The sequence below is a fragment of the Danio rerio genome, chromosome 23, assembly GCF_052040795.2.
Source record: "Danio rerio strain M-AB ecotype USA chromosome 23, GRCz13ab, whole genome shotgun sequence".
Lineage (NCBI taxonomy): Eukaryota > Metazoa > Chordata > Actinopteri > Cypriniformes > Danionidae > Danio > Danio rerio.
Window position 1 is genome coordinate 26413773 of NC_141043.1, and position 18248 is coordinate 26432020.

An 18248-nucleotide genomic window follows, 5' to 3' on the forward strand; every position below is an offset into this window, starting at 1 on the left:
GATTTCACACAATGATGTCAGAAGAATCTGGCTTCCCAAAGAACTTTTGAGTGAAGTTATTTTATTCAGTATGGATACCAATTTGATATTTCCACTATGAAGAAACTTTTTGCTGAAGGAAAAACATTGATAGGTTCTTCGTGAAACCTTTACAGGCTACAGAACCTTAATTGAGTTTTAGTTCCAATGAAGGTTCTAGCGAAGATTTGGCTAAACGTTAAAACTCTTAAACAAAATACACTCCAAACATTTATGGTTGTGATTAAACCTAGGCTATAATTTACACGATTGAAAGTATGCCTGCAAAAGCACCTGATAGAAAAAAAAATCTGACACTTGGCAGTGACGTGTTAATAAATAACTTTTAAAAGCCCGTCAGCATTTGGTTTAACAGGACTAAGTTGTTAAGTGGGAAACCCTGCGGCCGTCGGTCACCAGGGTGTGTAACCTAATCCAAAAACGAACAGGCCGCTGACTGCAAGTGGCAGACACACGGTAAACTTCATGCCGACAGCCCGCGCGACACGTCTCCGGAGCTCACGCGCAAAGGAAAGATAAGTTTACATTCGGGGATAACATGGGGAGAGGCCTGCGTGTCAAGCTGGCTGTAGAAGAAACATGTTTTTTTCTACAGAATTTAGATTTTATTACATTTTATTTAAGCAAAATGTTTGATATTAAGGCCAGAACATCATTTTATTCAGAAAAGAGGCGCGAATAAAGCACCCGCGCGCTATTCAGGTGCATCTATACAATTAAAGCGACTGGTACACAAAAGGAGGAGAGGATTCCTCCATATTCTCTTTTCAGTGAGGCAATCTGTTAGTGACATTAACCCAAAGCGTATTGCCCAGACCAATGAATGGGGGTTTAGGACTTCTTAAAGATCCCGCTGCATACAGGATGAGACCCTTTTCAGATGTTTAATTACCTTTTTGCAAAAGAAAAGAAAAAAAAACCCTCTCATGGCCTTTGTCATTTCAACCTGTGACACTTGGTGATCTCTTCCCGCCAGAACTAAACTCAGTGCAATACAGGGATGTCATGAAACTGAACTGACCCTTTGGATGATTATAATTTAAAAAGTTGTAGAACAGATGTAAAAGATGTGATGGAATTCTTCCCTTCCCATCTCGCATGACTTTTAGGTAAAGATCCTAATAAAACGTATTTCTCTCCTTTTATGTGTATAAATTAGGCCTATATTGTCAGTTTATATTATGAATCCATTTTAAAGCTAGATTGCTTATTTATGTAATACCTCTAATTGCAAAGTAAAAATCGCAACTTAAGTTATAGCAAAATGAATCTGTCATTCAGCATAATATATTAGACTTAATTCAACAACACACTCTGATTAAAGAAAGTTTGACAATGATAAATTTCGTTATTTTGATTTATTCAGCATCAAACATAAACACTCATCATGAAAAGAACAAGGAAGCTTTGGCATGATACAGTCTTTTACAAACTTTGTACAAAACTAAACTCTTTGATTTAAAAAAGTACTTTATAAACATTAAGTGTTATTCTGTTGTATTCACAACAGCACATTCATTAACAACATCCAAATATTGGAATCAGCTAACAAACACTTGCCCAACAGAAGGTCAACAAAGTCCCTTAGAACGGAACTGAACGTATATTCTTCACCATGAAAACTTTATAAGTTCATATGAGATGCGCAAGTCTACCAGGGTCTCCACACCGGCTCATTGCTTTCTGCTCCGGCACTGACACCAACGGGACTGACGGCTTGTGGAACGCCCGAGAAGGAGGTCATTCCCTGGACAGGAGATGCGACCGTGGGAGCCGAGCTGGCCTGGACGGGACTGGCGTTGACAGTTACTGGAACGCTTGCGTTTGCGTACAAGGGAATGACTGGAGTTGTAGCAGAAGCAAACGCTGGGTTGGGGATAAGAAAAGCAAACTGTCCGTCCGTGGCTGGCACCAGCTGGAATCCTCCAAAGACTTTTGGTGAGACCGCTTCTGAAGGACTGAGTTTGGAACCCATTGAGGCGCCGTTGATGGGTAACGTTGAAGGAAGCTGCACGTGAAGAGGCTGAGCCAAATGAGCCTGTTGAGCGGGGGCAGGCTGAGGGTAGTTCATGGCCATCATCTGTCCCATACAACCGGACAGGTGGTTAAGAAGTCGCGATCTGACCTCTGTATTCACTCCCTCGCAGGTAGAGAGAAATCGAGTCACCTCGTTCATGCACTCGTTGAATCCTGCGCGGTACTTGCTGAGGACGTTTGTGTCAGCTGACAAGGCTGCTGGAAAACAAAGATAAAACGTATTTAGATTGTGTATTCAGGAAATTAAATTGCGTTTTTAAAAGCAGGTTAAAAGTTTATCATCTTGAGGAATCTGACTTGCAACTTACCGCTCATCTGAACACGTTGTAAATTGCGCAGGTGCTTGACTGTCATCTCCAGAATATCAGCTTTCTCCAATTTAGAGTGTCTGGAGCTCTGTGAATGAGCAGAATTCGGTTAGAAACTGTTTCAGAATTACTAACGTCGGCTGACTGAAGCATGACAAGAGTTGTAGATAAAACTTACATCTTTTTTAAGAGCATCAAGAATGAGAGTCTTCAGCTGCCCAAGGCTCTCGTTGATTCTCGCTCTGCGGCGCTTTTCCATGATTGGCTTTGAAGACTGCAGATGAAATGGAAAATTAATTAATTTACGTAATTAAAAGACATTCTCTCTTTTTTTAGAATAACTGATGCAGCTGTCATTCTTTTAAAACAATATGCAATCGCATTATAAGTGATTTTTACCTTTCTATGCTCGCTGGCATTCTTTGGCTTGTCAGGAGTATGAGATCCACTGGCAGGGGCACCAGCAATAGGTGATGCTGTCTGCTTCTCCATATTATCGGCTGGCATGATCAAACACCAAAGTTGAGTCCGGTAGAAGCCAAAAAGTGAATATATTCCGTGTGTGGTTTAAAAAAAAACAACAGGAACGGGCTCTTAGGATTAGATGCGGAACGTAGCCAAGATCTCGGGACGATCACGAGAGAGAGTGTGAGTCCCTCTTATCAGCTTTATGACTTATAGTCGGGAGGCTGTCATATGAGGACACGAGCGTGTGTGTGGCGCAGCGCTTCAGAGGGCAAGTCGAATCTCCCACTGCCACACGCCAGCGGTATTTATAGATAGATCGCATGCTCCCAGTTCGTGTGAAACCCTCTCTGCATTCTTTCCCACACTCGCTTCAGCCAATAGGCGCGCGGACTCACCCATTGGGCGCGGGCAGACTGCTGATTGGACAACACCCCCGCGGGCTGTCAGTCACGCGCTGCTCAATCAGCCCTGGAGGGACAAACAACAAAGAGGCGAGTGCAGTCGGCCTGGCTGTGAAGTGATAAGGGGAATTGGGGGAATACTCTTGCTGTTTGCCACCAACGTTTTTTTTCAGAGCTGAATCACGTATTTCTGCATTCACATACTGCGCAGCCAACATTCCTGCACACATCATTTCGGAAAAAGGAAAACTAATAAATAATGATCTGTTTATCAAAATTAGGCCTATATATCTATAAAACGTCGGAGAACATGTTACTTATTTTATTAGGATATTGAATCTCTCTACATTTTAATTGCATAATAAATATTTAAAAAAATATTGCAAACTGCCATTTGCTATAAGAAAGTTTGGACACTTATTAGACTTCTTGCATACTTAATATTGCAATGTATATTATTCTATTGATGATATTCAGGGACACATGGACAAGCATAGCCAATCTTTTATTATTATTATTATTATTTACATTATGCATAATAATAAAAGTTCAGATCCAATCACTACAGAAAGAAAATAAGACTGAAAAAACTTGAAGGATCTAGTTGCGCTTCAAAGAAGCAAACAGCTGTACAGGCACGCGAGGCGGTTCGAAGCAGCACGCAGGAAACCAATGGGAAGCTCGCCGCTTTATGCAAATCTAGCAAAGCTTCGCCTTATTGGCTGGGTGAAGATCTTACGCGTCAATCATTCCAGCAGTGCAGAAGGCAGAGAGCGCGCGGGGGAGGCGTTGCTACATCTGTCCGCGTGCCAGCCAGTCTGCGCGCCCGCTCACTGCACCGCTGCGTCCCTTGAGCACGTGCCGCTGCTAAACTCGCAGGCTGCGGGCTGCAGCGAGCAAAGTCGCCGCTGCTTTTATTCTTGATGAATTATGAACTCATGTTTGTTCTTTTTGAAACTCGGCTTGTTTTTTTTTCTGTTCAAGTTTGTTGGCGTGTTTAAAGAGGCTTAAGAAATTGCAATAAATGAAACACATAATAACACAGTTTAACATTTTTGCACGTTTATATAAATATAAAAGCCATGAATGAAATGCATGAAACACCAATTTCCAACTATGCCTATGCATTTTGCAAATTTTATAAAACCTTTTTCGAGTTCTGTAATGGGCTATTTTCATTATAGCATTTTATTTCCAACATTTTAAGAATGGTAAAATGTACATGCATTTAAAATGTATTAACTCATATGAAGTAAACACTTCAAAGCAAAAAATACTACTCAACAGAGTTGTAAATTATTTAAAAAGCGCAATATAACCTGACTGTGATTTTAGCGACCAAAGAGGGGACTCTTTTATAGGCGTCGCGCGCCATCTATCGAAAGTTTTATTAGGGGGTTAAATAGGGAGTTTCAACTCAATCCGGTCCCGTATATGACCACTAGGCGGAGCATTTGAGTAACAATCATTCCTTTTATATAAATGACTTGGTCTGCATTATTTACAAAAGAAATTGACATTGGTGGTCTCATATTATTCGTTTTGAAAAGGAAATACAGAGTATACTTACAGTTACACAGACTTAGAGAGACGAAATTCAAAACATTTTCTTATATGATTTTATTTAAAGGCTTTATATAATAGACAGCAAACTTGCCATTCGAGTTAGTTACTAACACAGATTCATTAATAAAACAACAAAAATGCAAATAATATTCAGACTACCAGATACTTTTTAATTATGAATTAGTACTGTTTTAAAAAATCTCTACACATACCCAAATGCTAACCCAACCTTTTAAGACCATCTTCTACTTATTATGTAACTAATAAAGTAGAGAAATCCTACAGCAATGACAATTTATTAAGTCTTGTGTTTAGCTGCTTGTTGAGCATTGTTCAGGGACTCTTGTCATTTGTTGCCGAGACTAGCGAAGGCATGCTGGAAGCCTGTTTGCCCAGGATCCGGAGGTCTTAGGGGCCAGCTGTGCGCTCACCCCTTCACATTTGCCCTATTTGCTCTGGGATTGAGGTGCATTATGCAGCCTTTAATCCTGGTTTCTGCATGTCTTATACCTCAATAATACCTTCACCATGGAGGTTCAGATAATTATTTAGATGGTGAAGTAACTGTCCTAATTTTATAGACTCTTTGCCTAAGCATTGTGAAATTTTTTAAAAATAAAAAAATCATAAAATATACAATTGAAGGTAAAGCTTTAAATATTTCGCAAGTGTTGCTTTATGGAGGGACCATTTTTTCAAGATAAAAATAATTTTTTTAAACATAATACATAATAGTTTTAATAGCTAATTTTTAATAACTAATTAGTTTCGTCTTTGACATGATGACAGTTCATAATATTTTACTAGTTATTTTGCAAGATACTACACTATAAATCCCAATAAGTTAAGGTAACTCAAACCATTTAAGGTAAAAAACTAATCTTAATGAGTCCTGTGAACTTAATCCATTTAAGTACATAAAACATTTTGAGCAAAGTAAAGCCCAATAAATGAAGAGAACTCAAACCAACTGAGTACTGTAAAACCTATTAAGGCAACTCAAACTGTTTGAGGAAACAGAATATATATATATATATATATATATATATATATATATATATATATATATATATATATATATATATATATATATATACATATACATATATATATATACATATACATATATATATATATATATATATATACATATACATATATATATATATATATATATATATATATATATATATATATATATATATATATATATATATATATATATATATATATATTCTGTGAACTTAATCATTTTAGTTGAAGTAATGAAGTATTAAATTAACTCATTACCTTCAACACTGAATTCAAAACTCTTCAAATGAGTAGAATTAACTTTCAGTAAATTTTGAGTTAACTACACTCATTTCATTTGATAAAGTTGACTTGTGTTTTACAGTGTAGACTTAACCCAGAGAAAAACATTATAGGAAATAATGTGAAAAATACATTGATCTGTTTAAGATCACCTGGGAAATATACACTGTAAAAAAACATGCAGGGTTCAACACAATTCATTCATGTTGCCTCAACACAAATTGATTAAGTTAACTTAACGCTTTTAACTGTGTGTGTGTGTGTGTGTGTGTGTGTGTGTGTGTATATATATATATATATATATATATATATGCACATACTATAAAAAGCGTTTAGTTGACTTCGCTTAAAAAACAGTAACCCGTTACCTTAAAACTATTATATACAGTACATGCATTAAGTGTATAATAATAAAAAACAATACGTTAAGTTAATTTAAAAGTTCCAAGTCAAAGGGTTTACTCACTTTAAGTAAACTTGCTTTTTACAGTTTAATTTATTGGAAAAAATAATAAATAACATAACTGAAAGTACACCAGGCGACGCAGTGGCTCAGTAGGTAGTGCTGTCGCCTCACAGCAAGAAGGTCACTGGGTCACTGGTTCGAACTTGGCTCAGTTGGCGTTTCTGTGTGGAGTTTGCATGTTCTCCCTGCATTCGCGTGGGTTTCCCCCACAGTACAAAGACATGTGGTACAGGTGAATTGGATAGGCTAAAATTGTCCATAGTGTATGAGTTTGTGTGTGTGTGTGTGTGTGTGTGTGTGTGTGTGTGTGTGTGTGTGTGGATGTTTCCCAAAGATGGGTTGCGGCTGGAAGGGCATCTGCTTGCGTAAAAACTTGCTGGATAAGTTGGCGGTTCATTCCGCTGTGGCGACCCTGGATTAATAAAGGGACTATGCTGACAAGAAAATGAATGAATGAAAGTATTCCAATGCTACCACATATAAAAAATAAATAATTTACTGATAAACAAATAAAAGAATAAAACAATACATACTGTGACTCATAATATCTAATAAAGAATCTATTATGTTATACTACCATATTAAAGTATACAATAAATAAATAAATAAACAAAAGTACTGATCTTGAAATACTGATCACTGGCAAAAAGTTTAGCATATGATTCCAAGACATTTGTTCTGTACAGAAAAAAAAGGAACAGAAAGAAAGAAAGGGAGATGAAAAAGATCAAGGCTTTGTGTATTTTGTAATTAGACTTAACACAGACCAGCACACTGTTGTCCAAGATCAGAGCGTGCACAGTACTTTCTTTGCACTGAAGGAAAGTTCATTTGTTGTTGGGTAATGAGTCTCGGTCCCTATCCAAATCTGTTCACAGAATGCCGAAAACACAGTCAATTATGTCTGCATTAGCTGCTGTTGTCAGGCCAATCCCTTTACACGCTCTTTGATCAAACTGCCTCTTGGCTCCATTCTGGTCTCAAGTTTTGCAGCAACTTTTAGAAATACAGGCTCAAACACTTTATAGTATGCTGATGTAAAGGATCGAATAAAAAAGCCCTGAATACTGTCATGCATATACTATAATAAAAACATTATAGTGTTATAGAACATTAAGTCACATTTGTGTGGTAAGTGTGAAAATCAACATATGATAAAACTCTTTATAACTATCTATAACTAACTATTTAAAACTATCTAAGAAATCATCTCCATCATCTGAGATGTTTAAAGGGATAGTTTACTCAAAAATAAAAATTATATCATCGTTTACTCATCCTACGCTCATTCCAAATATATTTGAGTTTCTTTCGTATGTTGAACACTAAGGAAGGTATTCTGAAGAATGCTGGTAAAAACAGACAGTAACCTCCATAGTATTTTCCCTATGGAAGTTAATGGCTACATTTTTCCTAAATTCTTCAGAACACACTGAAAAAAATGACCTAGGCCTTAATGAAATTAAGCATAACTTAATTTTGTTCATTTAAACCAATTTAATTTAGTTGTTGACTTTAATACATAATTTAAAATTTGTTTTAAGTAAATTAGTTATGTTTTAAACCTAGCCAATTAAAGTCGATTAAAAAAAATATATGTTTGTTTTGTGCAAATGCACGTTACTACGATGCCTCTGCGCCAAACCCAAAAGAAGTTTACACTTTTCAGAATCCAGTCAGGTGGAAGCAAAACGCAGACCAGCCGCTGTTTATCCATTTGCACAGTAAGTCACATTTTATATTACACCAGACTGATTATTACAGAAAATACTTTGTAGACTGCATAGACACATAAAATGGTCTCATTCAGAACAAGTATTTTGGGACTTTAAAAAAAGGTAATTATTCGCACTCAATTGCTTCGTAATGTTTTTATTTTTTATTTTTCTTACATTTTACGGGTGATTAAAAGACAGAGGTTTCGGCACAAAGCCTTCCTCATTGTGTAAATAAAAAATAAAAAAATACCACAGTGACCAACCATCACCTACCCGTACATGGAGAGCATGCATCCTCATGATTTGACTTACTTTTTATGTCACAGAATATATTTAAAATGCTTTTTAGCAAGAATGTAGTTTTTTTGAACTTCAAATACGATAAATGCTTTTTTTTACATAAGGGTTTTCTTTGATGCAAGGACACTGTCCGTAATCCGCCATTCCAACCGAGAAAAGTTACGTTAACTTACTGTTAGCCTAAAGTGCTATTGAAGACAATAGTTGAACAAAAATACACTGCTATAAGACCTATTAAAAACTTCTTAATTTAAGTTCATTTGGTGTTGTAGCATCTAAAAGATTTTGACTTAATTATAAAATTAACATCCAAGTGAAAAATTTATAAAAAAATATATACAAACAGGGCTTTACATTAACACCCGCCAACCCGCCAAATGCAGGTAGATTTCAGCATTGGCGGGTAAGACAGCTGCTCCCACTAGCCACTTTGGCAGGTTGTAAATAATTTTTACATTGTAGTTTTCTTAAAGCAGGGTTCGACAACAAGGATGGCCCAATATGCGTGCAAATGTGATCTTAGAATCGAGAGGCAGCACAACTGAAAACAATAACTGTATTTGTGCGAGACAAAGCAGGTGAATACAGTATGAGAGGATGATTACTCGCACGCACAGGTGATGCTCACACACAGCACACACAAACAGTGAAATAAATGAGGAGGCATGTGGACAACACAACATCTAAATCAAGTCATTTTAGCATGTCAAAGTCACATTTATTAATATAAAATATATTTTCCAAACAACAAAATTGTGGCTAGTGAAAATGGCAAGTGGCTAGTAATGTTGGAAATCTACTAGCCACAGTGGCTGGTGATTAAAAAAGTTAATGTAAAGCCCTGTATACAAAGCAAAGATGGCTTGTGCTGGACAATAAGAGATGCTTGCTAAAGTGCTTTGTTGAGTGATTTGCAACTTTGTGTTTACAGGTCAAAGGTGAAAAGAGCTTTCAAAAAAGCTTTTTGGAATTTGTTCTGTTTCCTCTTCTTTTTTGACTGTCATATTTTTATTATAATTTACACATGACACCAACTCTCACAGTTTACACCCCTTAATTTTGTCAAGCATATTTATTACAAGAACCATTTGATCATTGACATCCAAAAAGACTATTTAAGGATAACAGTGCAGCACATCAAATACTAATTAATTGCCATTTTAAATACTTTGCCAATATCCTTCAAACCACTAGCCCAGCAGACAGCTCAAACATGACAAAAATGCTAATATATTTGATGCCAACTGACTACCTTGATAAACTACCTTAATGTCAAAATGACATCAAACTAACATCTAACATTGACATCAAAATTTGATTACAGGACTGTCTGTTTTTTTTTTTCTGACGCCGCAGTGTTAGATAGCAGTTTGATGTCGTTGTGATATCAAGATAGTTTACATAGGGATACCAAATCTAGTGTAAATTTGTAATTTGTTAATTAAATGAAGAAAGCATTTTTTGCATTTTAGCACTTTTTCTGTCTTTACTTTAGTGGTTAAAAAGGAATCAATGCATGGATGTTGAATGGACTTCAAGGTTTTGCCATCAAATCGCTTAACAATTTTAACTTACTTTTTTTGTTGCCAACTCTTATCAAGACATTTTTTTTTAAATGAATGAAAATGGAACACTATTTCACTAAATTTTATATCAATCATTAAAGTAGACACGTTACTTGCATTTAATATGCATATAAATCACTTGTGCAATTTGATCAGACATGGCAAAAGTACACATGACCTTTACTCAAGAATTACAGATACTCATATATTCTTTTGTACACAACTAAAGAATTTTGCCTCAAATACAGTACACATTTAAGTAAAAAGTATCCCTTACTATTTTTTCTTTTAATTTCACTCTGAAAACTAGACCTCATATTGATACATTTATACAAAAGGACTAAGCAGCCAAGTAGCATTGCTCTGTAACATTACATTACTCAAAAAGTAAATGGTTTGTTGCAATTGTTTTCCTCAAATGGTTTGAGTTACCTTAAAATTTTGGGTTTTACAGTTTACTGCATTTGACAAAAAAAAGCATGATTATCCAGGCGCCAAATTGGAAAATCTCATCATTTACCTATACACAGCACACGATTCCTTGTATTTATTATTTGCTGCTAGGCTTCAGAACTCTTTCTAAGGTGCTTTAGCCGATCACATTCCAAATAAGAGAACATATTGGCAAAAGATCTAAAGAGTTAGTCTTGGCAGGGGAAGATTTCTTAAACACACGGTTGCTAAGGATTTCTAGAAACCAAACACTGCTGTATTAAAATGCTCCAACACATCTATGTGTCGGATAATGTTGCGAAGCCTTTCATCTTTATTACTGGCCCTGTGGGGAGTTTAAGGTGGAATTACTTCTTTAAAATATGGAAATATTTCTTCCGCAGTGTGTTTGCATTTCGTCCAAAAGTTACATCTTAGCAGTGTAAAGTGCCAGAGATAAAGTGTAGCCCTTTTTTTTTTTTTTTAAAGGGGATTTTTTTCACTTCATTCAATCTCATTGTTCTAATACCTACACAAACCATTGATCAATTCTGTTTGCGTCGGCCTTTCAAATGAGTTGTTGTCATTTTACCATCTGCGGACCAGCCTGTCTATTACAATGTGTGGTATTCTTTGGTGCTCTTAAAGCAAGCGAGAGCATCCCCCATCCTTTGGCTTTTTGGACCAATTCATGGCTTTCTTCTCTTTTTTAAGAGGCCGTTGATGAGGTTAGCCTAATCAGATTAAGTCAACTCACATTGGTCGGTATAGTTTGTTTTCCCTCAGAGAGCCTGCTGATATCTCCAAATACTTTTTTTCTTTGGGCACTTTTCATCATGGCATTTCCCCCCTCCCAACAAAAAAAAATCCTTTGAGAGCAAGCTCCAATAGACTCTTTTATAAACCTCAGTTCCAGACTGATATGGGTTACTTGGAATGGGTCACTTCACTGCAATGCCGGGACCAAACGTGTAAAAGCTGTGCAACGACACTTTTGATCATTCTTGCTGATGTCTGTAGGAGCGAGACAGATTGTGGAAACACAAAACGCTAAATTCAATTCCGAGAATCGCTGGAACCCCTAATTTAATTCCTAAATAAATGTTTGGAGGAGATTACAGGGACTACAAGGCTAATGCAATCTTCTCTCATTTTAAAACAATGATACGCCATCAGCGCCTTTATGGTTGCTTGTTGCTCAGTTTGGGCTACAATCAAGAGGCTAATGTTCTGGTAAACAGCAAGATGTTAATTAAAAACTCATTGTGGTTGATTGGAGTTTTAAAATCAGTATCGAGTTGCTGACAAAAGATAATAGTGCACAAGCAATGTTTAAAAAGTTCCCTCAGATAAACAGATAGGTTGATATTATTTAGCTGTGATGCATTTAAATTATGAAGAGAAATTGTTTTCCTCACATTATTTTCTTTAATTTTTTATTATTTAGGTTTGACAAGATTTTTAGAATGTTAAAAGCATTAAATTCATTTAAACAAATTGTTCTTTTTAATTTCTGACACCCATAAATTCTCCCTTAAAAATACTTTTGATTTTACTACATTTTTAGGCAGTTTTCATGTTAAACTTTTGAATATTTTTATGGTTTTAACAATAATAAATGTTTCTCGAGTAGCAAATCAACAAATTAGAATCATATAAAATCCATCTCTTTCTCACACACTCACACACACATTTGTGAACCTGTACACATAAAAAAGACTCCATAAATTAGACAAAAAAAAAACAACAACTGACCAGTTTTTTAGCATTTTTAGTATTTTAAGACATAATACCCTTTCAAAAGCAGTCTCTTCTGCTCACCAAGGCTGCATTTATGTAATCCAAGGCCAAACTTGTAAAAAACTGTTTTCTATTTGAATATAACATTATTAATTCCTCTGAATAAAATCAGAGTTTCATCACTATCACTCCAGTGACCAGTTTCACACAATCCCTAAGAAATGATTTCAATATGATGATTTGCTAAATAAGGCTGCATGATATGGGAAAAATCTGATAGTGTAGAAGATTTGATTTTTCAAAATCAAAATTTGTTTAATTTTGGCAAAAATAAATTTTTAATTAAAAAAACATTTTGAGGTCAAAATTATTAGCCTCTTTAAGCCATATCTTTTTAGATGGTTTACAGAACAAGCCATCATTATACGATGACTTGCCTAATTACCCTAACCAGCTAAGTTAACCTAAATAACATAGTTAAGCTTTTAAATGTCACTTTACACTGTTTACACTCTAGAAGTGTCTTGAAAAATATCTAGTAAAATATTATTTACTGTCATCATGACAAAGATAAAATAAATCAGTTATTAGAAATGAGTTATTAAAACTATTATGTTTAGAGAAGTGTTGAAAAAAAAACTTCTTTCCGTTAAACAGATATTTGAGGGAAAAAATAAACAGGCTGGCTTATAATTCTGATTTCTGACTTCAAGCTATGATGATGCATTGAAATAAAGAATAGAAATTGTTTTGCTCATATAATTTTCTTTACAAAATTTACAGTTAAAAAAAATCATTAATTTCATTTAAACACCATTCTTTTGAACATTTTAAAATCAAATTATTGCCTCAAAAATGGTTATTTTATCACCAATAATAATTTTCAGAAATGTTTTTTGAGAAACAAATCAACAAATTAAAATGGTATAAAAATCAATCTCTCTTTCACGCAAAAACACACACACGTTTGAGAATGTTTTCATGTATAACCAGTACACATGAAAAAAATACACTTCATAAAATAAGGGAAACAAACGAACAACTAACTAACTAACCCTGCAGGTACAGGACGTCAACATGACGTCATACTGGTGTTGAAACCCAAATTTCTAGGATTTTGTTTGGAAATGAAAATTGGGTTGACATCAGAATCCAATGTCAGGCCGACATCAATGTCCAGTGTCCAACCTAAAATTAACCAAAGATCAACGTCTAATCATGTTACACCTTGACGTTGTGTGGACGTTACCACTATGACATCTATCAGCCGTTGGATTTCGGCCACTTTCCAACACAACCAAAAAAAATCAACCAAATATCAACGCAATTTGAAGTCATTATTGGACGTCAAAATATTGTTGTCCTTAGACGCTGGCTAGAAATTGAATTTTGGTCACCTGACGATATGATCTAAATCTAATCTAAGATTAAAGTCTTATGAGGTTGTGTGCCTGCTAGGAACAAACAACTGACAAGTTTTTTAGTATTGTAGTTTACATTTACAGAAATAAATACAGCTTCTAATTTAAACATAATACTGTCAATAAATGTCATTTTAATTAACTGTAGAGTAAAATTTCCATAAAATTATAACTCACAGCGGAAACCTAAAATCTAAACATAATGGAGCAGAGATTAAGTTCCCAAAACGCAAGTACAAAGTTTAAATGTAAAAACAAAGAGTAAAAAAAAAACTTGCAAACCACAAGCAACGGACATTTTCTATTAAAATATAAAAGTAGAACTGCTAATAAACCTAATTTAAAAAAATAGATTTACAAATGTACAAGATTACAAAGATATACAGTTATTTTAAGACATAATATTCTTTAACATTATTTAATATTCTTTAATGTAATTTATCCCTCTGAATAAAATCAGAATTTTTAACATTATCACTTTAGCCTCACATGATTTCTAAGAAACTATTCCAATATCATGTTTGCTACTTTTAAAACATTTGCTGTGACCCAATTCGTATACTATCTGTCCTAAAAAGTATTTGAAAATAGAATTATTATGTCCCAAATCGTAGTGTTGAAAAGAGTATGCTAAAAAAATTTAAGTGTCCCTAATATTGCCCACAGCACATTGCGTGATGGACGTGAATTCGATTAGAACTACAAAAGCGGGTAAAAACTGTAAATAAACGACAAACATGGCAGATACGCGAGACAAACTAAAAAGTAGAGAGGCTTTGTTCAGTAAAAATGTTTGCATGACTGTTAAATAATATCTATCCACTGGAAAATATCTAAATCATGTTTTCCATGTTATATTTCATCTGCAACAACAATACTGAACTTATATAAAGACATGTTTGCGGACATTAACATCTGAATGCATAAATATCCAAAGACCTGAGGAGATTTCTCAGCATGAAAGACTCGTGAATGGGAAATTAACCTGCTGCTGCTGCTTCTCCAATAAGGTAGGAAATTAAATATGACAGAAAAGTGGATGATTGACAGGGCTTATAACTAAGCAACAGAAAGATCTGTTAGGAAGTAGTATGTCCAAAAGCTTGCATACTCTTCTATTACACACTCAAAAGTATATATTTTTCCTTTACAAAAAAGTGCATACTTTTAAAGGAATAGTATAAGTATGCCAATTGGGACGCAGCAATTCACTGTTATTATCCCCGCTGAAAACCGCAGTGTGCCATTTTTTTTTAACAGAATGAACAGAACAGATGAACAAAAAGTTCAAACAAACAGTATTTATCTGAAACAGATCGCTAAACAGGTGTGTCCCTCCTCCAATATTTCCTCAACATGAAGGCCAAATATTATCTCGCTTCATTTTTAGGACGTTTGTGATGAGCTCACTCCACAACAGTTATAAAGGATTTTAGGAGCATGAAAGCTGAGGCAAGCCTATTTCAAGATCTGCTACTTCTGTTAAGAACTGATCTGAGTTAAATACCGGTGTTAACTGTCACACCCATAATACACAATTATTCACTTTAGCAGGACTGTCATTTGGGTGCCATTAAACCAGCTCAAGAGAAGTGTCTTAAGGAGAAGCTCATAATTACATCTCATTTCATGTTAGTCTGGATGAAACTCAAACAGTCTCCCACCGCGTCAGCCAATCAAGCGTACAGTAGGAAAACATCCAATTAAAAAGAGATCTTACACCTTTACGCTCTTCTGATGTCCCGACTCCATGCACTAATAACAGGCTTTAGAGACAATGAGCACAATGAGTAAAAAAGAGCCCTTTTCATAAAGTAGGATAAGGAGACATGCTGCTTAAATGGGGATGATAGGGACACGGCAGGATCCTAGATATTGGGACCCGCCGGTTTAATTACATTATGGGGAATCAGCTGTGATTTGAGTCTTGAAGTTGTGACACACTAATACATTTGTTTCACATCAAATATTTAAACTGCAAATTTGGGCTGAAAGATCATGCAGAGGAACATGTCACTGCTGTAAAGACCCTCTCTGTCCCTCTCTGTGATCTGAGAATTCCTGAAAGACTTGGAGTGACGCAGTTAAAACAATACATCAAAGAGGACTAAGAAACAGATGCAAGAGCTAATTATCAAGGCAGGTGTACAGCGCTGTGCATGGGATGTCTGTTGTAATATTTCACAACAGATATTATGATGAATATATGTCAGTTTGATGCTTTAAGTGTTTTGGAGAGGAGAGAAAATAGAATAATTAGTGACTAATAAGGCTGCAAAAGAGAAGTATTTCAAGTTTTTTAAAGTTTAAGGATAAGGTTTTGTGAGCTTTGAATATTTTGTGATATATAGTGTATAGTAATTTGTGATATTAGTGAACATTTGAAGTGGATCAAACCATTTCCTTAAAAATGTCCAAAAGTATTTAACAACACCCATTCTTATATTGGGACAATTTTAAAAACATTTTTGATTCAATTCAAATGATGACAATATGCACTTCCTGACAAAAGTCTTGTCGCCTATCCAAGTTTTAGGAACAACAAATAATTACTTGAATTCTAGTTGATCATTTGGCATCAGCAGTGGCTTATATGAAAGGCAAAGGTCTCTAGATTACGCCTATTTTTTTCATAAAATATGATCATGCCTTGATTTTTAATTATTTAATTAGGACAGTTAGGTCTGACTTGTTAACAATTAATATTGTTTTTGACTGCCACAAGCTTGGATGACTACATCCATACATGTCTGCAATGACTTGAATAGCTTATTAATAAAGTCATCTGGAATGGCAAAGAAAGTGTTCTTGCAGGACTCCAGAGTTGATCAAGATTCTTTGTATTTCTCTTCAATACCTGCTCTTTTATTTTACCCCAGACATGCTCAATAATGTTCATGTTTGGTGGCTGGGCTGGCCAATAGCACTTAGACCATCTCTGCAGGAACTTTGATGTGGAGGCTAAGTATGTAAGTATGAGAAGGAGTGCTATCCTGCTGAAGAATTTGCCCTCATTTTGTCATGTAATAGGCAGCACACATGTTCTGATAGCTCATGCTGTTGATGTTGCCATCCACTCTGAAGATCTCTCGCATGTCCCCATATTGAATGTAACCTCAAACCACGATTTTTCCTTCACCAAACTTGACTGATTTCTATTAAAATCTTGGGTCAATGCGGCTTCCAATAGGTCTTCTTCAGTATTTATGATGATTGGGATGCAGCTCAACAGATTATTCATTGAAAAAAAATACCTTTTGACACTTTTCTAAGTGATCAATTAGAAGTAAAGTTTTTATTTGATGCTTTTACAACTAGGATGGACGACAAGACTTTTTTCAGATGGTGTATATATAAAATTCTTTTGAAGGCATGTTATCAGTTATCAGTTTATAAAAATAAAACCCTAATGAACAATTTGCGCTGTCGCCTCACAGCAAGATCAAGGTCGCTGGTTTAAAACTCGGCTGGGTCAGTTGGCGTTTCTGTATGGAGTTTGCAACCCCTTGCGTGGGTTTCCTCCGGGTGCTTCAGTTTCCCTCACAGTCCAAAGACATGTGGTACAGGTGAATTGGGTGGGCTGAATTGTCCATGGTGTATGAGTGTATGTGGATGTTTCCCAGAGATGGGTTGCGGCTGGAAGGGCATCTGCTACGTAATAACGTGCTGGATAAGTTGGCGGTTTATTCTGCTGTGGCGACTCCAGATTAATAAAGGGACCAAGCCAAAAAGAAAATGAATGAATGAATGAATGAACAATTTGTTTAAAATATACATTATAATGTATATGTATAATATACATTTGTTTTAATTAATAATGATAATAATAATAATAATAATAATAATAATAATAATAATAATAACAATAATAATAACAAGTTAATTTCTAAAAATATGTCTGGAGAAATTGAGAATAAAAAGGTTAAAGTAGTTAAACAAATATAGTGAATGATATATGGTTCTCCAATGGACAATGTAAATAAAGCGATCAAGCACAAATAACCCGTGTAAGGGAATAAGCTAGATTGTGTTGATTCCATTTTGTGCCCACACAAACCAACAAGCAAGACAAATCTCTGAATCACTTTGGTTAATGTGTCTGGAAGAGTTAAAAGCTGAAAATGAAGCAGAAAAAACAGCATTTGTCACTGCTTTAACATTCTGAATGCTATCATCAATCCTGCGATTTAACCGGAATCTTGCATTGTGAACGTAACAAACAGAATTATTTAAATTCATCTGATTTTCTCTTGTGCAAAAGCACACATTTCTCTGAAGGAATCGGCGCAAACTTTGGACACGAACAATACACAGAATGCACAAAACCAATATTGTTCAAAGGGCCCGTTTCCAGGTTTTGGTCATTGATAACCATGCGAAAAGTGCCATTGATCTTTTTGTTCCATTCGGGTGGTTGGAGAAAATGGCCTGCATTCTGCTTCTCCAGTCCATAAAATGACTCTCTTTGTCAGG

At 35.3% G+C, this 18248-nt stretch overlaps 1 protein-coding gene and 1 long non-coding RNA gene across 4 annotated transcripts in view; both read right to left on the bottom strand.

Annotated features, from left to right (window-relative positions):
- The window catches only part of LOC137489184 (uncharacterized), a 298052-nt gene that overhangs the window by 213127 nt on the left and 66677 nt on the right, over positions 1-18248 (bottom strand). The gene's annotated exons all lie outside the window — the stretch shown is intronic.
- On the bottom strand, positions 1379-3134 carry hes4 (hes family bHLH transcription factor 4). Of its 2 annotated transcripts, none has more exon segments than NM_131873.1 (4): positions 1379-2274; positions 2385-2472; positions 2563-2658; positions 2784-3123. In NM_131873.1, coding segments are annotated over 4 exon segments (876 nt in total). In that variant the 5' UTR covers positions 2892-3123; the 3' UTR covers positions 1379-1690.